This window comes from Rhincodon typus, chromosome 19 (assembly GCF_021869965.1).
Source record: "Rhincodon typus isolate 14 chromosome 19, sRhiTyp1.1, whole genome shotgun sequence".
In the NCBI taxonomy this organism is placed as follows: domain Eukaryota; kingdom Metazoa; phylum Chordata; class Chondrichthyes; order Orectolobiformes; family Rhincodontidae; genus Rhincodon; species Rhincodon typus.
In genome coordinates, this window is record NC_063350.1 from 36,030,219 (window position 1) to 36,046,097 (window position 15,879).

General features: G+C 41.8%; 1 protein-coding gene across 1 annotated transcript in view; it reads right to left on the minus strand.

Annotated features, from left to right (window-relative positions):
- LOC109912769 (cadherin-like protein 26) overlaps positions 1-15,879 on the minus strand; it is a 78,953-nt gene that overhangs the window by 29,260 nt on the left and 33,814 nt on the right. Inside the window, exons 9-12 of the mRNA XM_048608574.1 lie at positions 10,990-11,132; positions 2,768-3,001; positions 1,746-1,967; positions 946-1,067 (exon numbers count right to left, since the gene is read on the minus strand). Of these exons, the coding sequence (XP_048464531.1) occupies positions 946-1,067; positions 1,746-1,967; positions 2,768-3,001; positions 10,990-11,132 (721 nt within the window). The remainder of the gene's footprint in view (positions 1-945; positions 1,068-1,745; positions 1,968-2,767; positions 3,002-10,989; positions 11,133-15,879) is intronic.

Genomic DNA, 15,879 nt, shown 5'->3' on the forward strand with positions numbered 1-15,879 from the left:
TTTCTGAAGAAGGGTCCAGACCTGAACGTCAGCTTTCCTGCTCCTCTGATGCTGCTTGGCCTGCTGTGTTCATCCAGCTCTACACCTTGTTATCTCAGATTCTCCAGCATCAGCAGTTCCTACTATCTCTCACATTCACAACCAATTCTGGTTTGAAACTTTTTGAAGTTGCACCAAGAGCTTTTACAGTACACTATCAGCCTGAGGTCAAACGTGTAACTGTGCACTTGTTCAATCACAGTGGTCATTTTTAATGGCAGCAACCTAGATCCTGCATTGGGAGCACACTGCTAAAAATAAAAGAATCCAAAAGTGCTACAACACTCACTCGGGAAAAAGATGGATTGCAGTTTAAAGTGATTGTCCCTGGAGAAACAACCTGTTTGCATGAGCTACAGCACAGCTAGGATGTCAAGTTCATTGACATGTAACTATCCTTTTCTTATGGACTTAAACATTTTTCCAACTCCATCTCACCTCCCATAACATGTATGTAAGTTTAAAACTTCAATGAGTTTTTAACAATAAGACTAAGACCTTATTTTTGTTAACTTAAGAGAACTGATTGGAAGATTTCTTAATTTAGCTTTACATATTGTCAAGAACATTGAGAATTAAAAATGCACATCTTTTAAAAATATCTCCATTATAGCCAACCTCAGGAGTAGGAAAGAGAAAATTATGCGCCTCTTTGGACTTTATTGTAACACTTTATAACAATGTGTTCATTTTTCATCTTTTAAACAAAATATTACATAAAACTGAACACTCCATGTGGATTATTCATTCTATGAAAATATGCACAAGATCTTAAAGCCCAATATTACGTTCCAGTAAGTAAAAGTGTTGCTTAATAATTTTCACTCACTTATCATTTAAACTTGGCAGAATAAGGTAATTAAGGAAACTTGGTTTACTGTGGAATTTTGGAGCTTAGTTACTTACCAGAGCTGCATTACCTCCTTCTTCATTGTAGTTGATCAAAGTCCACATAGGTTCATTAGAAGGTAATGAGTGCTGACCCTTCTTGTTTGAAAACGTACAAAATATTAGCAAACAAAATCCCACTGCAAAGTTCAAAAGAAGTGAATGAAAACAGTTAATCATTCTCCATTTGAAAAATGGCTCCATCTCTTTTGGCTGGTAGCATTATCTTATATTTATTTTAAACAATAGAATAACAACAGTATGACAATAACTAATATTTATTTAGCAGCTTTATTGTCATAACACATCACAAGACTCTTCATATGAGTATTACAGATCAAATATGATGCCCAGTCAAAGGTTTACTTATAGGAGAAAGACATGGTTGAGTGACAGAGTGATTAGAAAGTGAATTTAAAAATGTAGGGCTTCAGCAGCTGAACACAGCCAACAGAATGGTAATTAAAACCAGGAATGTTCAAGTGGCCAGAATTAACTGAGCACATATATCTCAGACACCTTCAAGACTGGAAAAGGTTACAGAGATAAAGAGGGCAAAGCCATGTAGGGTTTCAAAAACAAGTTCTTTAATATGTGGTAATTGAAATATTCCAATATCATAGGCAATAAAATACCACTAATATTTTGTTAATAATTTGCAAGTATTTGTAAATTTATTCCACTACTTGAGCTTTGAAGATATGAATTCACCATACAACTGCAAATGGTTGAAAACCTTAAATAACACAAACCATTTTCTACTGTTTGTAAACTTTTACCACATGAGATGCTAATTTTGTATGACAATGTATACTTACAGATCAAACATAATAAGCCAGCAAAGAACATTCCAATCACAGCTCCATGTAAGTTAGTTGTTGCAGGCTTTAGGACAGGGCATGTTTTTCCATCAAGACAATGGCATATGCGCAGATTCAAAAAACATTCCTGGGTAATTCCCTGTCTATCTTGGATTCTGAAAGGCACAGTGTAGTTTCCAATGGGAATTTTCTTTTCCATCACAAGCTGAACTGTGTAGTCTGACACAACAAAGTATCAAATGAAAATAATATTAGGGCACTGGCATGGTGATAATTTTCCACATCAGCTATCACTCACGCCTTCAAGTTGCAAGGGAAAGGCTAACTTAATTGAAAATCCATAGAGAAGTGATAAAAATGCTCTACACTGACTATACATGTCATCTTGTGCTTTGCTTTCTAACTCATTATACATTTGGCCTCACATTAACTAAACTAGCTAGCTTTACGCATTATCAGAACTAAAGGAAGATGTGGCAATGCCTTATTGCTCAGGACCTGTTCTACATTTCCTTGAAGGTTAAATCAAAATTATCTCATCTAAAAACCAAAGTCCTCCAGATGCTGGTAATTTGAAATATTATTTTGTTTGTTTCCCTCACAGATACAAGGAATAGTCCTGACTGAATTGTTCCATAGAAAGCGATCATGTACTCGCTGAGCTGAGCAGCCTTCTATTATGCCATTTGACTCTGTGGGCTGAATTTTATTGAGCACCACAGGATGGGCTAGAACGGCAAGAGAGCCAGGTCAGATCATTTCAGGGAATTTTACCACTGTCCAGCAACCCTTCTAGCAGCCATTTAATTTATAAATTTCTGTAAAACTCATGGGGTGTGGGGATGTCCTACTGCCCACCCCCAAAAGCTGACAACACATATTTTCTTCCAATGTTAAGCACCCCACCCAATCAGTAAAATTCAGGCCTATGACTCTGTGAGATGCTGCCTGAACAGCTGAATGCTTCCAGCATTTTCAGTTTTCTATCAATATTACATTCACTTTCTCATAATATGTACCTGTTGGTGTGCGCAATTTCCAATTGTTCTTTATATGTTGTTCATTGTCCAACAGCATAAATGTGAAGGGACCATTGTAGGGATCCAGGTCATCATCCCGGGCTGCAACAGTTACAAATGGGACTTCACCTTCATCACACATCTCTTGGTGTGTATTGACAAGATATGGCAGATTGTCATTGGTATCAATCAGAAAAAGAGACATTGTGCCGGTTCCTGTTGTAGGACTCTCACCTGCAATAAACAAGAGGTGGGTGCCAATACAAAAATGAACTGACATCACTCAAAGATTTCTTTGGAGAGTGATCACTCTGAAAGCAAATAACTGGGCCAAGAAATTTTAATCCACTTGGCAACTTCTAAAACCAAGTTCCTCAAAGAGAATTACTCATAAGTGTACAACGATAAGGGTTTATATTTTTGTAGCATCCTAAATGTAATAAAATGTTTCAAAGCATTCTACAGAAGCATTAAAAAAAATTGAATCAAATAAGGAAATATTAGGTCAGTTGATCACAAGTTGTAGCTTTTCAGAAGTATCTTAAAGAGGAAAGGGAGGAGATAGCTAGACATGTTTAGCAAAGAAATTCCAGCTCTTAGGGTAAAATCAATTGAAAGCACAGCTACTAATGTTTGAGCAATTAAAACTAATCATGTTTACGAGATCAACATTAGATGTAATGGCTGGCTGTGGGGCTGAAGGAGGTGACAGAGATAGGTGAGTGATTTGACAATAAGTATAAGAATTTCAAAACCAGTGCATTGCTTCACTTTGATAAAGTAGCTCACTAAGCACAGCAGTGATAAATGAGCAAGACTCAAATGTGAGTAAGGGCACAGGCAACAGAGTTTTAGATAGCCTAAAGTTTTTGGAGAGTAGAATGTGGGAAACCAGGCAACAATGGAATAGTCAAATCTACCAGTAACAAAGGAATGAATGAAGATGTTGGGAGATTTCAGCCAAGGCTGGGATGAAATTGGGTGATATCATTGAGATTTGATGGCATATCACAGTAATGTTGTAAACATGTGGTTGAAGGCCACCTTCAAACATGACTGCAATATAGTGAACATTCTGGTTTGATCTCAAGTAGGCGGCAGGAAGTGAGATGGAATTGGTAGGTGGGGAACAAATTACCGCAAAACTGCTGACAGCAAGGCACCAGTTTACTTAAGACACCTTTCAAAATTCTAAAAAAATGATTCCAGATGGAAAATGGTCAACTACACAGGACCATTTTCATCTCACCACTACCCCATTTTTCAGCAAGGTAACAATACAACAAATGTATATTTAAAAAAAAGACTGCCAAAAAAAAAGGTATGCCATGGTTTGGAGCAGAACGTGTTGGAGGCAGCCGGTACTCATTCCCCAAACAGACAAGACTCATACAACAATCTCAGACATGAAACAGAACATGCAGTGTAAAAACCAGCATTTGAAGAGATGGCAAAGGGAAATAACAATTTTCACTGCCAGTCTATCCATGACCTCCTTTAAGATGTCTTCTCTCCACCTAATGACACATTTTTGATTGGGAACAAAGAGTTTCTAATATTATCCACAGGATACATCTCTACCTCTCAAAATACAATATTAGCCAATTCCATTAAAAATATTCTTCTATAACACCTATTTTTTCCATTGATACATTGGGCAGGATTTCCATTTCAGGACCACAGCCATTTTAAATCCCAAACTTATTCCACTGATGTCCAACAGAAGGTAGGTCTGCAGGTACAACAAGTAATTAGGAAGGCAAATGGAATTTTGTCCTTCATTGCTAAAGGGATTGAAATAAAAAGCATAGAGGTTATGTTGCAGCTGTACAAGGTGCTGGTGAGGCCATACCTTGAGTACTGTGTGCAGTTTTGGTCTCCTTACTTGAGAAAGGATGTACTGGCACTGGAGGGGGTGCAAAGGAGGTTCACTAGGTTGATTCCGGAGTTGAGGGGGTTGGCTTATGAGGAGAGACTGAGTAGATTGGGATTATATTCATTGGAATTCAGAAGATTGAGGGGGGATCTTATAGAAACATAAAATTATGAAGGGAATAGATAAGATAGAAGTAGAGAGGATGTTTCCACTCGCAGGTGAAAGTAGGACAAGAGGGCATAGCCTCAAGATTAGAGGGAGCAGATTTAGGACTGAACTGAGAAGGAATTTCTTCACCCAGAGGGTTGTTAATCTATGGAATTCCTTGCCCAGTGAAGTAGTTGACGCTACTTCAGTAAACGCTTTTAAAAAAAGGTAGTTTTTTTTAACAATAAAGGAATTAAGGGATACGGTGAGAACGCGGGTAAGTGGATCTGAGTCCACGAAAGGATCAGCCATGATCTTATTGAATGGCGGAGCAGGCTCGAAGGGCCAGACGGCCTACTCCTGCTCCGAGTTCTTGTGTTCTTGTGTTCTTGTATTCAAATGTGCAACAAGTGGTCCAGTGATGAAATTAGCATCCAATTACAGGTAGTCGATATTGTGAGAGGGAAGTCAGACTTGCCTGGCTTAAATCCCATAGCCTCACTTTACCCTGTGCACGCCTTTAAGTCTGGAGCTCAATGCACTCTAACGTTAACTCATTCAAGCATCTATCACCTACCAGATGCAATAATGAGAGGTTGCTTGTGGTGTGCCACTCAAGTCCACTGTCATGCCTTGAAATGACCCAGCTGCAAAGTAGCTTTTTGATAGTCTCATAGCTACAGGTAGGGTGTGCCTTCTCAAGTGGCAAGACCCAAGGTTCTCCTCCACAAAGCTGTACAAATAAGTAACTCATTGTATTCATTGATACAGACTCTGATGACACTGATTCTCTGACCTGTTCAGGAAGCTGTATTTTTTGTGGTAAATCCAACGATGTGCATATCTCCTTCATATTCTCCCTGCGCCTCGGCGAACAGCTTCGCAAGCCTCATGACAAAAAGATTGAGTTTATTGTTGGAGTGATAGCTCTTCATCGCTGCTTGTTGCTGACTGAGAAGATGAACTGCATCTTCAAGGTTGGCCTCACTTGCCACTCGCTGCATCATAATAGCTGTATGGATGGCCGTCCTTTGTTCCACTAATACATCTACACAGCAAACTCTCAGTGAGATCTATTCATGCCAAGGCTATTTTATGTCAATGCATCAGTGCTATCTGCTCCTTTCTTCACAAACTTCTATGTCTGGCTCCCCACTGCACTGCTGTGTCCTCTCCATGGACATACTTGTGATCCTGCATGTTCCCTGTACTTGCCTCCAGTATCTCCTTTTTCACTTTGATGAACTCTCAATTTAGTTGTATGCATCCACAATGAATCACCCACTGTATGACAGCTCATGTTCAGAAATCCATTTTTCCTTGTATGGAATTAGATGGTAATGGCAGGAATTGTGGTAGAATCATGTGAGAATTCCAGCAAGGTTTAACTTGATGTCAGGATCAACCCACTGCAGCCTTTGAACAGGTTCTGGTCATTGAGGACAGACTCTAATTCAGTAATGGTGAGTTGCTAGTTTAGGAGGTTTATTGCTTATTAACAATCTTATTAACTGCATAACTTCCCTCATCAGTATGCGACTCCTTAACCTACAACTGCTGCGAGCAATCTAGATGCCAGGAATTCTCGACATGGAAGTCAGAACGGGTATCAAGCGATTCCAGTTCACCGCTGATGCTACTGAACAACAGTATCTTAGGATAAGATCCTTGGGCAGTAGCCATACACAGCCCTCATCCATTGGCATCTGAAATTGCCAACTTATCAGTATCCTCATGGCACGTCTCCCATCCACTTGCAGGACACTTAGGAAGTACAGACCTGCATTGCATCTGGCAAGTAACATTGAAAGGCTGCTGTAAGGACACTTTTTGTGTAGGGATACACGATAGGTACTCAGCTCATGGATTGGATCAAGCTGCAGCTCCAGGCTACTCACTCACTTAGAGCCTACCTGAATGTTCACAGCATCCCTCCTTTGTCTTTCCTATTATGCAGTCACACACTAGGCGAAATGTCTTGTTGGTTAGCAGGCCTCAGACAAGGGGGTGGACTTAAAGCTGCATAGCAGTCTGCTGCTTCACTCTCACATCTGCACCTTGAGCCAGCAGCATAGGCAGTAAACACTCGGTATGTGCAGCAAGCTAACAGCCATGTCTCAAAATCCTCAAGAAAGTGCAGTTCTTTGGGAGATGGTGGCGTAGTGGTAATGTCATTGGGCTAGTAATCCAGAATCTCTAGTGTTCTGGGAACATGGGTTTGAATACCACATGGCAGATGGTGAAATTTGAATTCAATAAAATTCTGGAATAAAAAGCTAGCTTAATTGTCACCACTGTAAGATTATTGTAAAAGCCCATTGAGTTCATGAATGTCCCGAGGGAAGGCAATCCGCCATCCTTACTGGGTCTTGCTTACATGTGACTGTAAAAGTATTAGAGAAATAGTAAGAGAGGCATCAAAAATAAGAGCAAGAGTCGGCCATTTGGCCCTTCAAGGCTGCTCATCCAATCCAGTATCCTGTTCTGACTTTGTCCCCATTCCCTTTAGTTCTGAGAATTATATCTAACTCCACCTTGAACATTTTTGCTTCAACCATTTACTGTGGCAGAAAGGTCTACAGGCTCAACACACCGTGAAGGAAGAAATTTCTCCTCATCCCAGTCCTAAATGGACAACCCCATGTCCTTATACTATGACCCTTGATTCTGGACTCCCCAGTCATCAGGAACATCCTCCCAGAGATTACCCTGCCTAGACATGTTAGATTTTTGTAGTTTTCTATGAGATGATCCTCATTCTGCTGAACCCCAGTGAAGAAGGTCCTAACCATCCAGTCTCTCTTTGTATGTCAGTCCTACCATCTCAAGAATCAGTCTGGTAAACCTTTGTTGCACTCCCTCCACAGGTATCATGGTGGATCAGCAGTTAGCACTGCTTCCTCACAGCACCAGGGACCTGGGTTCGACTCCACCCTTGGGTAACTGTCTATGTGGAGAGTGCACATTCTCCCTGTGTTGGTGTGGGTTTCCTCTGGGTGCTCTGGTTTTCTCCCACAGTCCAAAGATGTGCAGGTTATGTGGATTGGCCATGCTAAATTGCCCATGATGTGCAGGCTAGGTGGGTTAGCCATGGGAAATGCAGGGTTACAGGGATAGGGTGGGTCTGGGTGGGATACTCTTCAGAAGGTCAGTGTGGACTCAGTGGGCTGAATGGCCTTTTCAACACTGTAAGGATTCTATGAAAACTACACACAGTACTCCAGGTCTGATTTTTACCACAGCCTTGTACAATTTTAATAACACATTTTGGCTCCTGTACTCAAATCCTCCCCGCTATTAAAGCCAACATATATTTGCCTTCTTCACCTACACGCTTATTGCATTCCCCATTTTCCCAACCTATCGTCACTCACATAATAATCTGCCTTCCTGTTTTTGCTACCAAAGTGGATATCCATGTAATACTTCATCTGCTGTGCATTTACCCACTCACTCAATTTGTCCAAATCACACCATAGTGTCTTTGTATCCTCCTCACAGCTTACCCTTACACCCAACCTTTGTGTTACCTTCAAACTTTGAGATATTACATTTAGTTCCCTCATCTAAATCATTAATATATATTGTGAGGAGTTGGGGTCCAAGCACTTATTCCTAAGATACTCCACAAGTCACTGCCTGTCATTCAGAAAAGGACTCACTTATTCCTACTCTTTGTTTCCTATCTGCTAACCAGTTCTCTATCCGTGGCAGTACACTACCGCAGTCCTATGTGTAGCTCCAATCCCATGTGCTTTAATTTTACATGCTAATCTCTTACTTGGGACCTTATCAAAAGCTTTCTGAAAATTATGATTGACTCAACCACATTGTTATTATTGACTCAACAAGTCAGGAGCAAATACAATTGACACTTAATTACCCTCTAGTCAATTAAAGATGGGAAATAAATGCTGGCCTATTCATTAATGGCAACATCTTACAAAGTTACAGACAAGAAATTCATAGAGGCGTCTGTCAATCAGGCATATTAAGTTGAGCACAGCTTCCAATACCAGTCAAGAGAATTGGCCACGGTCAGGCATCTGTTCAGAATGTTCCCAATCAGAGAGTCCATACTTCTGCAATCCAGAAAGGGGTCAAGGTCAGTCCCATGTCTCCATAGGTGGTAAGTCTGGAGGTAGGGCTAATGCAGTCAGGGAGATGTACAGCCACTAGTCAGTAGTCTGGGCACTTCTCATCCAGGCCTGTTCACTGACCAAAGTGAGCTCATTGTCACCTTCCATCGTGCTGGGAATCAAAACTACCCAACAGGAAAGAAAATGGCTGAAACCACACCCAGAGAGGACAGGGTAAGTGTTTCAATATGTGAGACCCTTTAGAGGACAAAAAAATGACACACAGACCCATGCACTGTGCAGGACACAGACCTGTGCTCCCTAATTCATGGTGATTCTAAGGCAGTAGCTCTCTGTGTTCTGTACATCTCCCTGGCAACACATTGCTGACCATTTAATTCAACACCAATACTTTTGCACACAGAGTTTTGGGGAAAAAAAAATAGAAATATTTGACCAAGAGCGATGATGGTATCCTTTGCCCTAAATGTACCTTTTTCATCTTCCTTTCACATGCTTCAGCAGAGTCTCAATGATGACATTGATGCATGGTGCATCCTGTATGAACATGAGGTTAGGCATCATGCTGGTACAGTTACATTCAGGAGCACAAACAGATCTATTGCAAAACATTTAACTTTCATGCAAGTGTTAGACTTCATATACAGAACAATGTCATCCATGCCACCAATATGCTCTCAAAAAGGACTTTTTTTCTCTCCTTCCCACTAAGTCACAGTGTTATCCTAGATTAGGACAGCACAGTGGCTCAGTGGTTAGCACTACTGCCTCACAGTGCCAGGGACCCGAGTTGGATTCCACCCTCAGGTGACTGTCTGTGTGGAGTTTGCACATTCTCCCCGTGTCTGTGTGGGTTTCTACCAGGTGCTCTAGTTTCCTCCCACAGTCCAAAGATCTGTGGGTTAAGTGGATTGGCCATGTTAAATTGTCCGTGGTGTCCAGGGGTGTGTAAGTTAGGTGGATTGGCTGTGGGAAATGTAGGGTTACACGGAAAGGGTAGGGAGATGGGTCTGGGAGGGGATGCTTTTCGGAGGGGTGGTGTGAACTTGTTGGGCTGAATGGGCTGTTCCCACACTGTAGGAATTCTATGATTCTCACCACTGGAGTGGGGTAGCCTGTTTGACAATGGGGCTAATTTATCTTAGAGGTTTCATCGGGCAATGCCAGGTCCTTTTGTTCCTGGACAGCCCAGACATACTCAGGGACTCCTTATGAGATGCAAGTGGACCATTCTCAGCTTAAACTTTGGGATGAGGACAGACAATATGGAGGCTGAGGGACAACCAGCTCTGTAATGTCCTGAGTGGAAACCTCTGAGGGGCCTGTGTGTGGTCCCTCCACTGACTGGGTACCACACTGTTTCCGTATGAGGAAGAGACACCTGAAATAAGTACCAAGTTCCATGTTCCCTGTAACAGGTTAGGGTTATGGTTACCTGTCACCATGCCATTGGTCATGAGGTCCAATGACTGGTGTGATGGAGTGCAGGTTCATGCATTTCCCAACAGGTCCTCAGGGCACTGGACATTGCTCTCCGTGGCAGCTGCCAACCTGTCCATGGAGGAAGACGGCAATCACATGCTTCAGGCAGCTGGGTCCTCATGAAGGAGCTATACTCCTGCAGCGTCTCAGCTATGAAAGCTATTCTGTCCTACAATACCTCTTGTTGCTCCCGGCGCAGTTGGAAAATGTCACTAATTGCTGACACCACAGGCTCCTCTTTTACCTGGTACTGAACGGTGCCTGGTTGCCTTTAGCCCTCGCACTGTCAGCAACCTGGGTGTTTCTTCCTTAGGCAGAGGTGGAACAGTGAGGTGCTCACCAGCTTGTGCCCCCCAAAGTTCCCAGACAAGTGAGTGGGCAGCACCAAGTCCATTCATGATTAGTGATATTGGACTTTTGTGGTAGAGGGGGCAAGAGTGAGTGAGGGAAGATGAGGTATATAGTTGCAAGAGTGGTAGAGAGTGACCTGTAGTAGTAAATGGATGCAGTAGCAACGCTAGAGTGAATGTGAAGTAGCAGAGCGCAAGAAGTGTGGCACTTAACCTGCCCATTTAAGTATGTAATCCGCAAATTAATATCTTCAGAAGACAACTTACCATTCTCAACTGCATAAACAATTAAGGTATAAAAACTGTTATTCACATAAGGGGATTCGCGATCCAGTGTTTTTACTGTTGAGACAACACCAGTGTCAGCATCTACTGCAAACCATTCAGCTGGGTCAGATCCTCGAACATATCTTTCACAGAAAAAGACACACAATAGTTTATTCAAGAACATTAAACATTAATTGCTAACACCAAGTCTTTTTTTATTGTTACAGTTAGAGAAATTGAAACTATTTGATGTCACGTGCGAGCCCAAGGGGTCACAGTCAAAATTTCCAAAGTTTTCTTTAATTTATGTTATTTTGTTTTATTGTATTTCTCCCAGGATGATGATGATGATGATTATTACCCAATGGTCAGGGATTACATTTGAATGGTGAGTTGGGGGTTACTATATGCCATTATTGATAATTCTTTCCATGACTATTGAAGAATGGAAAATATCCTTTTTAATTACATTGCCATGTTTTCAAAATCAAGTTAACTCTTAAGACAGGATAAAGATGGCCTAAAACCCATCAGGTTCAGGTATGCCCTTTAAGGAAGGTAATCTGCCAGCCTTATCCGATCTTTCCAATCTGTGACTCCTGACCCACAGTAATGTGGTAGGTTCTTAATTGCCCTCTGGACTATCAGGGATTGGTAATAAATGCTAGCCTAGTAGGTAATGCCTACATCTGTGAATGAATAAAATAAAACTAGCTAGTATTTGGCTGGAACAGGTAATCCTTTCATTTTGGCAAACAGGATACCTTGGGCTGTTTTGTACATGGCCAGGCAGATGCCAGTGCCCTGAAACATATCTGTAGTTTGACTAGGTGATGAATAGTTCAGTTATGCACATCTTCCACACTACAGCAGCGATATCGTCAAGGTCATAGTCTTCTGTACAATCAGCCGCTTCTTGATATCACCAGAGGTGAACCAAATTAACTAGGCAATCAATTGTTTAAATTTGCAAACAGAAAGCAACTATTCACATAGGACTCAGGTTTAAGGTGATTGGGAAAAGAATCAACTATAGTATGAGGAATAAACTGCTTTACACAGTAACTGGTTACAACTGCAAATACTCTCTCCGAGATATTGGTGTTCAACACGTACGTTTCCCTCTTTTTCAACGTCACTAAGTTTGTTCATGACAAGTCCTTCTACCGCCTGTTTAGAACCAGAGGTGATCTCCTGTTCAATAGGCAAAGTATATTACGACATCATGAAAAACATTGTAGTGATATACAATCCTACTGCTGTTAATGGTCTGTTCAGCTTCGACTGGCTAGATCTATCATCAGTCTGTGAGAATGAAATGTACGTCAATCCATGATATCTTATGATTATTTTTTCCTGAAGCTAGTTCTGTACATTACCATATTTACTGCATCAGTTTCTCAACTTACCAGGATATAATTTGAATTTACAAGGTCTGGGTTCTTAGCCCAGCAGTATAACCATAGCATTATCCTGGAACCCCTTTCTAAATTGTACTATGGGTATCCCTACAGCACAAAGACCCCAACCGTTCAAGCAGGCAGTTCACCACCAACTTCTCCAGGGCAAGTTAGAATGAGTAATAAATACTGAACTAGTCAGCAACACTCTCATCCCATAAAAAAAAACGCAAAGTTGCATATTTTTGTTGGGCTAATTGCTTTTTGAATCAATCCTTATAATGCAAAAAATATTATAACTGGTTAGGAACATGGCAGATAATATTTGGTGGAAATGAATTAGGGAATACATTGCACAGGTGTGGTAGTTGGTCTCTTTGCCATTGCTGACCCATCATGGTAGTTGCCAACTCTGCCAGTATGTGACACAAGGTAAGTATTATTTGAGGTTGTTCAACGTGCCAATTCTCTTTTGTCAAGACTGTGGGCAGAATTTTTCCGTTATTTGTTAAAGTGCTTTATCAAATGAGATTCATTCATCCAACAGTTTTGGAGTGACTTTTCTCAAATCTTTGCTCTTTGCCATATTAATTTTGAAACGGGGCCCTTGCGTGTTTTTCACAGAGAATCATGTGGCAGGAGAAATACATGTGCTTCCCCCTACAGAGACCTTTTGGTATTCACACGGCTGGCTCCATATTTAAAGCCTAGTTCCACAGCAGTTCAGATGCTGTAGGGTCGGAACTGCCCGTTACACTGATGATGGATCAATTTGGCACAGAAAACATAGCTTACAGGTACCTGAAGGTTTCAGAGGTGAGGACAGCCGTCCTTTCTCCAACTGATCATCACCAGACCAGCCAGCCTGGACACAGATAGCAATCCAGTTTAGTGCTGTGATACAGGTGAAGCAGTATGCCTAACAATGCAGTGAGAAAGTTAATGAACATCTGGGCTCTGCAAGGATAAGTGACACCATCTTCCCTCAGCTATCTCACAATCACAGGGGCCAGCATCCACTCTAACTCCGCTATTGCACACTCATCTTGCTAAAGCTCATAGCCTACAATTCACTGTTGCATGCGTCAACGGGTCTCAACTACCTCAAGCTCCTAAACTACTTACCTATTCCTTCTAACTTAGTCACCGGGGACTCCTCACCACCTCTCCTGCTCATGCATCAGCACTAACTGGTCTTCTATTATACCCAATCCCTCTCTTTGCCCCAGTGCAGGAAAGATTTGTCTCTAATCAGGCCTAGAGATCCAAAACTGGCAATGGTGAACCCAGTAAGCTTCATTGCATTGCTTTTCCATTAATGACTTCATGAAAGTGCACAGATAAGCACAGAAACAGCAGGCTGATTTGTCAGACGCTCTCAGTAATTTGGATTGGAGGGTGGAGGAGTCCACCAGCATTATCAATACGGTGTTTGCTCCAGCATGCATGCGTCTGACTTTCTCCATGGACATGTTGTGGATGTCTAAATCCAGCACACTTTGGATCTGCCAGTTTTAGGCCTGCACTCCATTTTCTAGCTACACATGCACAGCAGCAATGACAAGGTGAGACGGGATGAGAAACTTCAACCTCATTCCGAGTATCCTTCCTCTCTGGGAGTTAGATTGGTGTCAGCAGGTACCAATAGGAGAAGGAGCACCATGTAGGACACCTGAAGCTTCTTTTCACGACATTCAGATTAGCCCAGACGCTCCACCTCACCCCTGCCTTTGATTTTGAAGCATGCTTGAAGTCCACAACAAGGAGGATGTGCCTGCACCTGGGCATGACTAGGCCCTCTAGATCCAAAAGACCACAAAACCAACCACCAAAGTCTTCCAGGCAAATGCGGCCAACAACACAGTAAGGTCCCTCCACCCCAGATGCAGAAGTTGGGACTGTACTTAGAACTAGTTGGAGACAGAGAAAATAGTAAACTTACTGAGGGCACATGGATGTCATGGGTGACACAACATTGTAGATAGTTTTTCACTTTTGTCAATGTATGTTCACTTGCACTGTTAAAATGTGTACTGTCATATAATTTTTACTGTTGGGCCTGATTAAATCACACCTACATGAGGGATAAGCTGCCTCTTCAGACACCCCAAGGATAAAAGAAGTTGCAATTGCCAAGTGTTTGTTATTGATTACAAGCTACTGACTCCTTGACTGCAGAAAGCCTGAATCATTAGGGATTTTGAACATTCATGACCCTAGGCATGGCTAGCTTCATGTTTGATCCATAAACAAATAATGTGTTAAACTGTCAGGAATATTAGAAAGATAATTCAATTCCATTGAAGGAACTCCTCAGCTCTCACATCCATCACAATGAAGCCTCACATCAGGTCTTCATATGATGTGTCATCAAGGAGGTCGATGTCATACCTCTACAAGGAGTTCAGAGTCTGTGACATTGTCCAATCAATTGCACTATCAAAGTTTTAATGCTACATTGGGAGGCCACTCATCGGCCACTGAGCCCATCAAGTTTGTTCTGCCATTCAAAGAGGCCACAGTTTATCTGCTAATCCTCAACTCCATTTTCCTGCCTTTTCCTCAAAATCTTTGATTCCCTTACTGATTAAAAGTCTGTCTAAGACTTGAATAGGCATAATAGTCCAGCATCGCCAACCCTCTGCAGTAAAGAATTCAACAAATTCCCAACCCTCTGAAAGAAGAAATTCACCTTCATCTCTGCCTTAAATGGGCAACACCTCATTCTGAGATTATACCCTCTGGTCCTAGACTCTCCCACAAGGGAACACAGACTTTCCACATCTACCCTACAAAGTCTACTAAGAATCCTGTATGTTTCAACAAGATTGAGTAGAGGCCAACCTACTCAATCTGTCCTCATGAGACAGTTTCTCCAGACCCAGTCACAGCCTAGTGAACCTTCTCAAGACTGACCAGAATTCTCTCAGTGAACCATTATTAAATTACACTGTGATGTTCCTTTAAGCTTGAGGTCATGTCTTGGAATGTCATTCTTGGACAATGAATTGTAGCCCCTGGTTCGTGTTAGTTTGAAGATGGCATTCACCAGTCAACTTTGTTGTGGCTGGTCAGTAGATTTCCTGTTTAACTTCATCTTACAAGGGAGGGGAGTAGAAGAGTGTCAGTTTGCATGGAGGCTCAGGACTGACTCAAGTGGGTCAGTGATAAAGAGAGAGAGTGTGAAGTGGGCTCAAGCATGGAGGAGCAGAAGAGGGATTCGGGGAGGACAGAGGTGAGGTTTACGGAATGGAAGAATGAAGTGGGAATGGCTTGGCATTTTGGGTATGGTGAAGGTTGGTGGGAAAACTCAAATTATGAAAATGAGGGGCCTTAAAGTACCAGTATTGTTCAAATCTGTGTCCATTTTGGCGCTGGATGGTGGACTCCAAACAGAGCTTTTACTTCATCTCCAAAGTTTCAATTATCCCTGTGGAAAGTGATACGGGACAATGTCTTTTCATTGTATAAAGGTGAGGGCCAGCTGAGC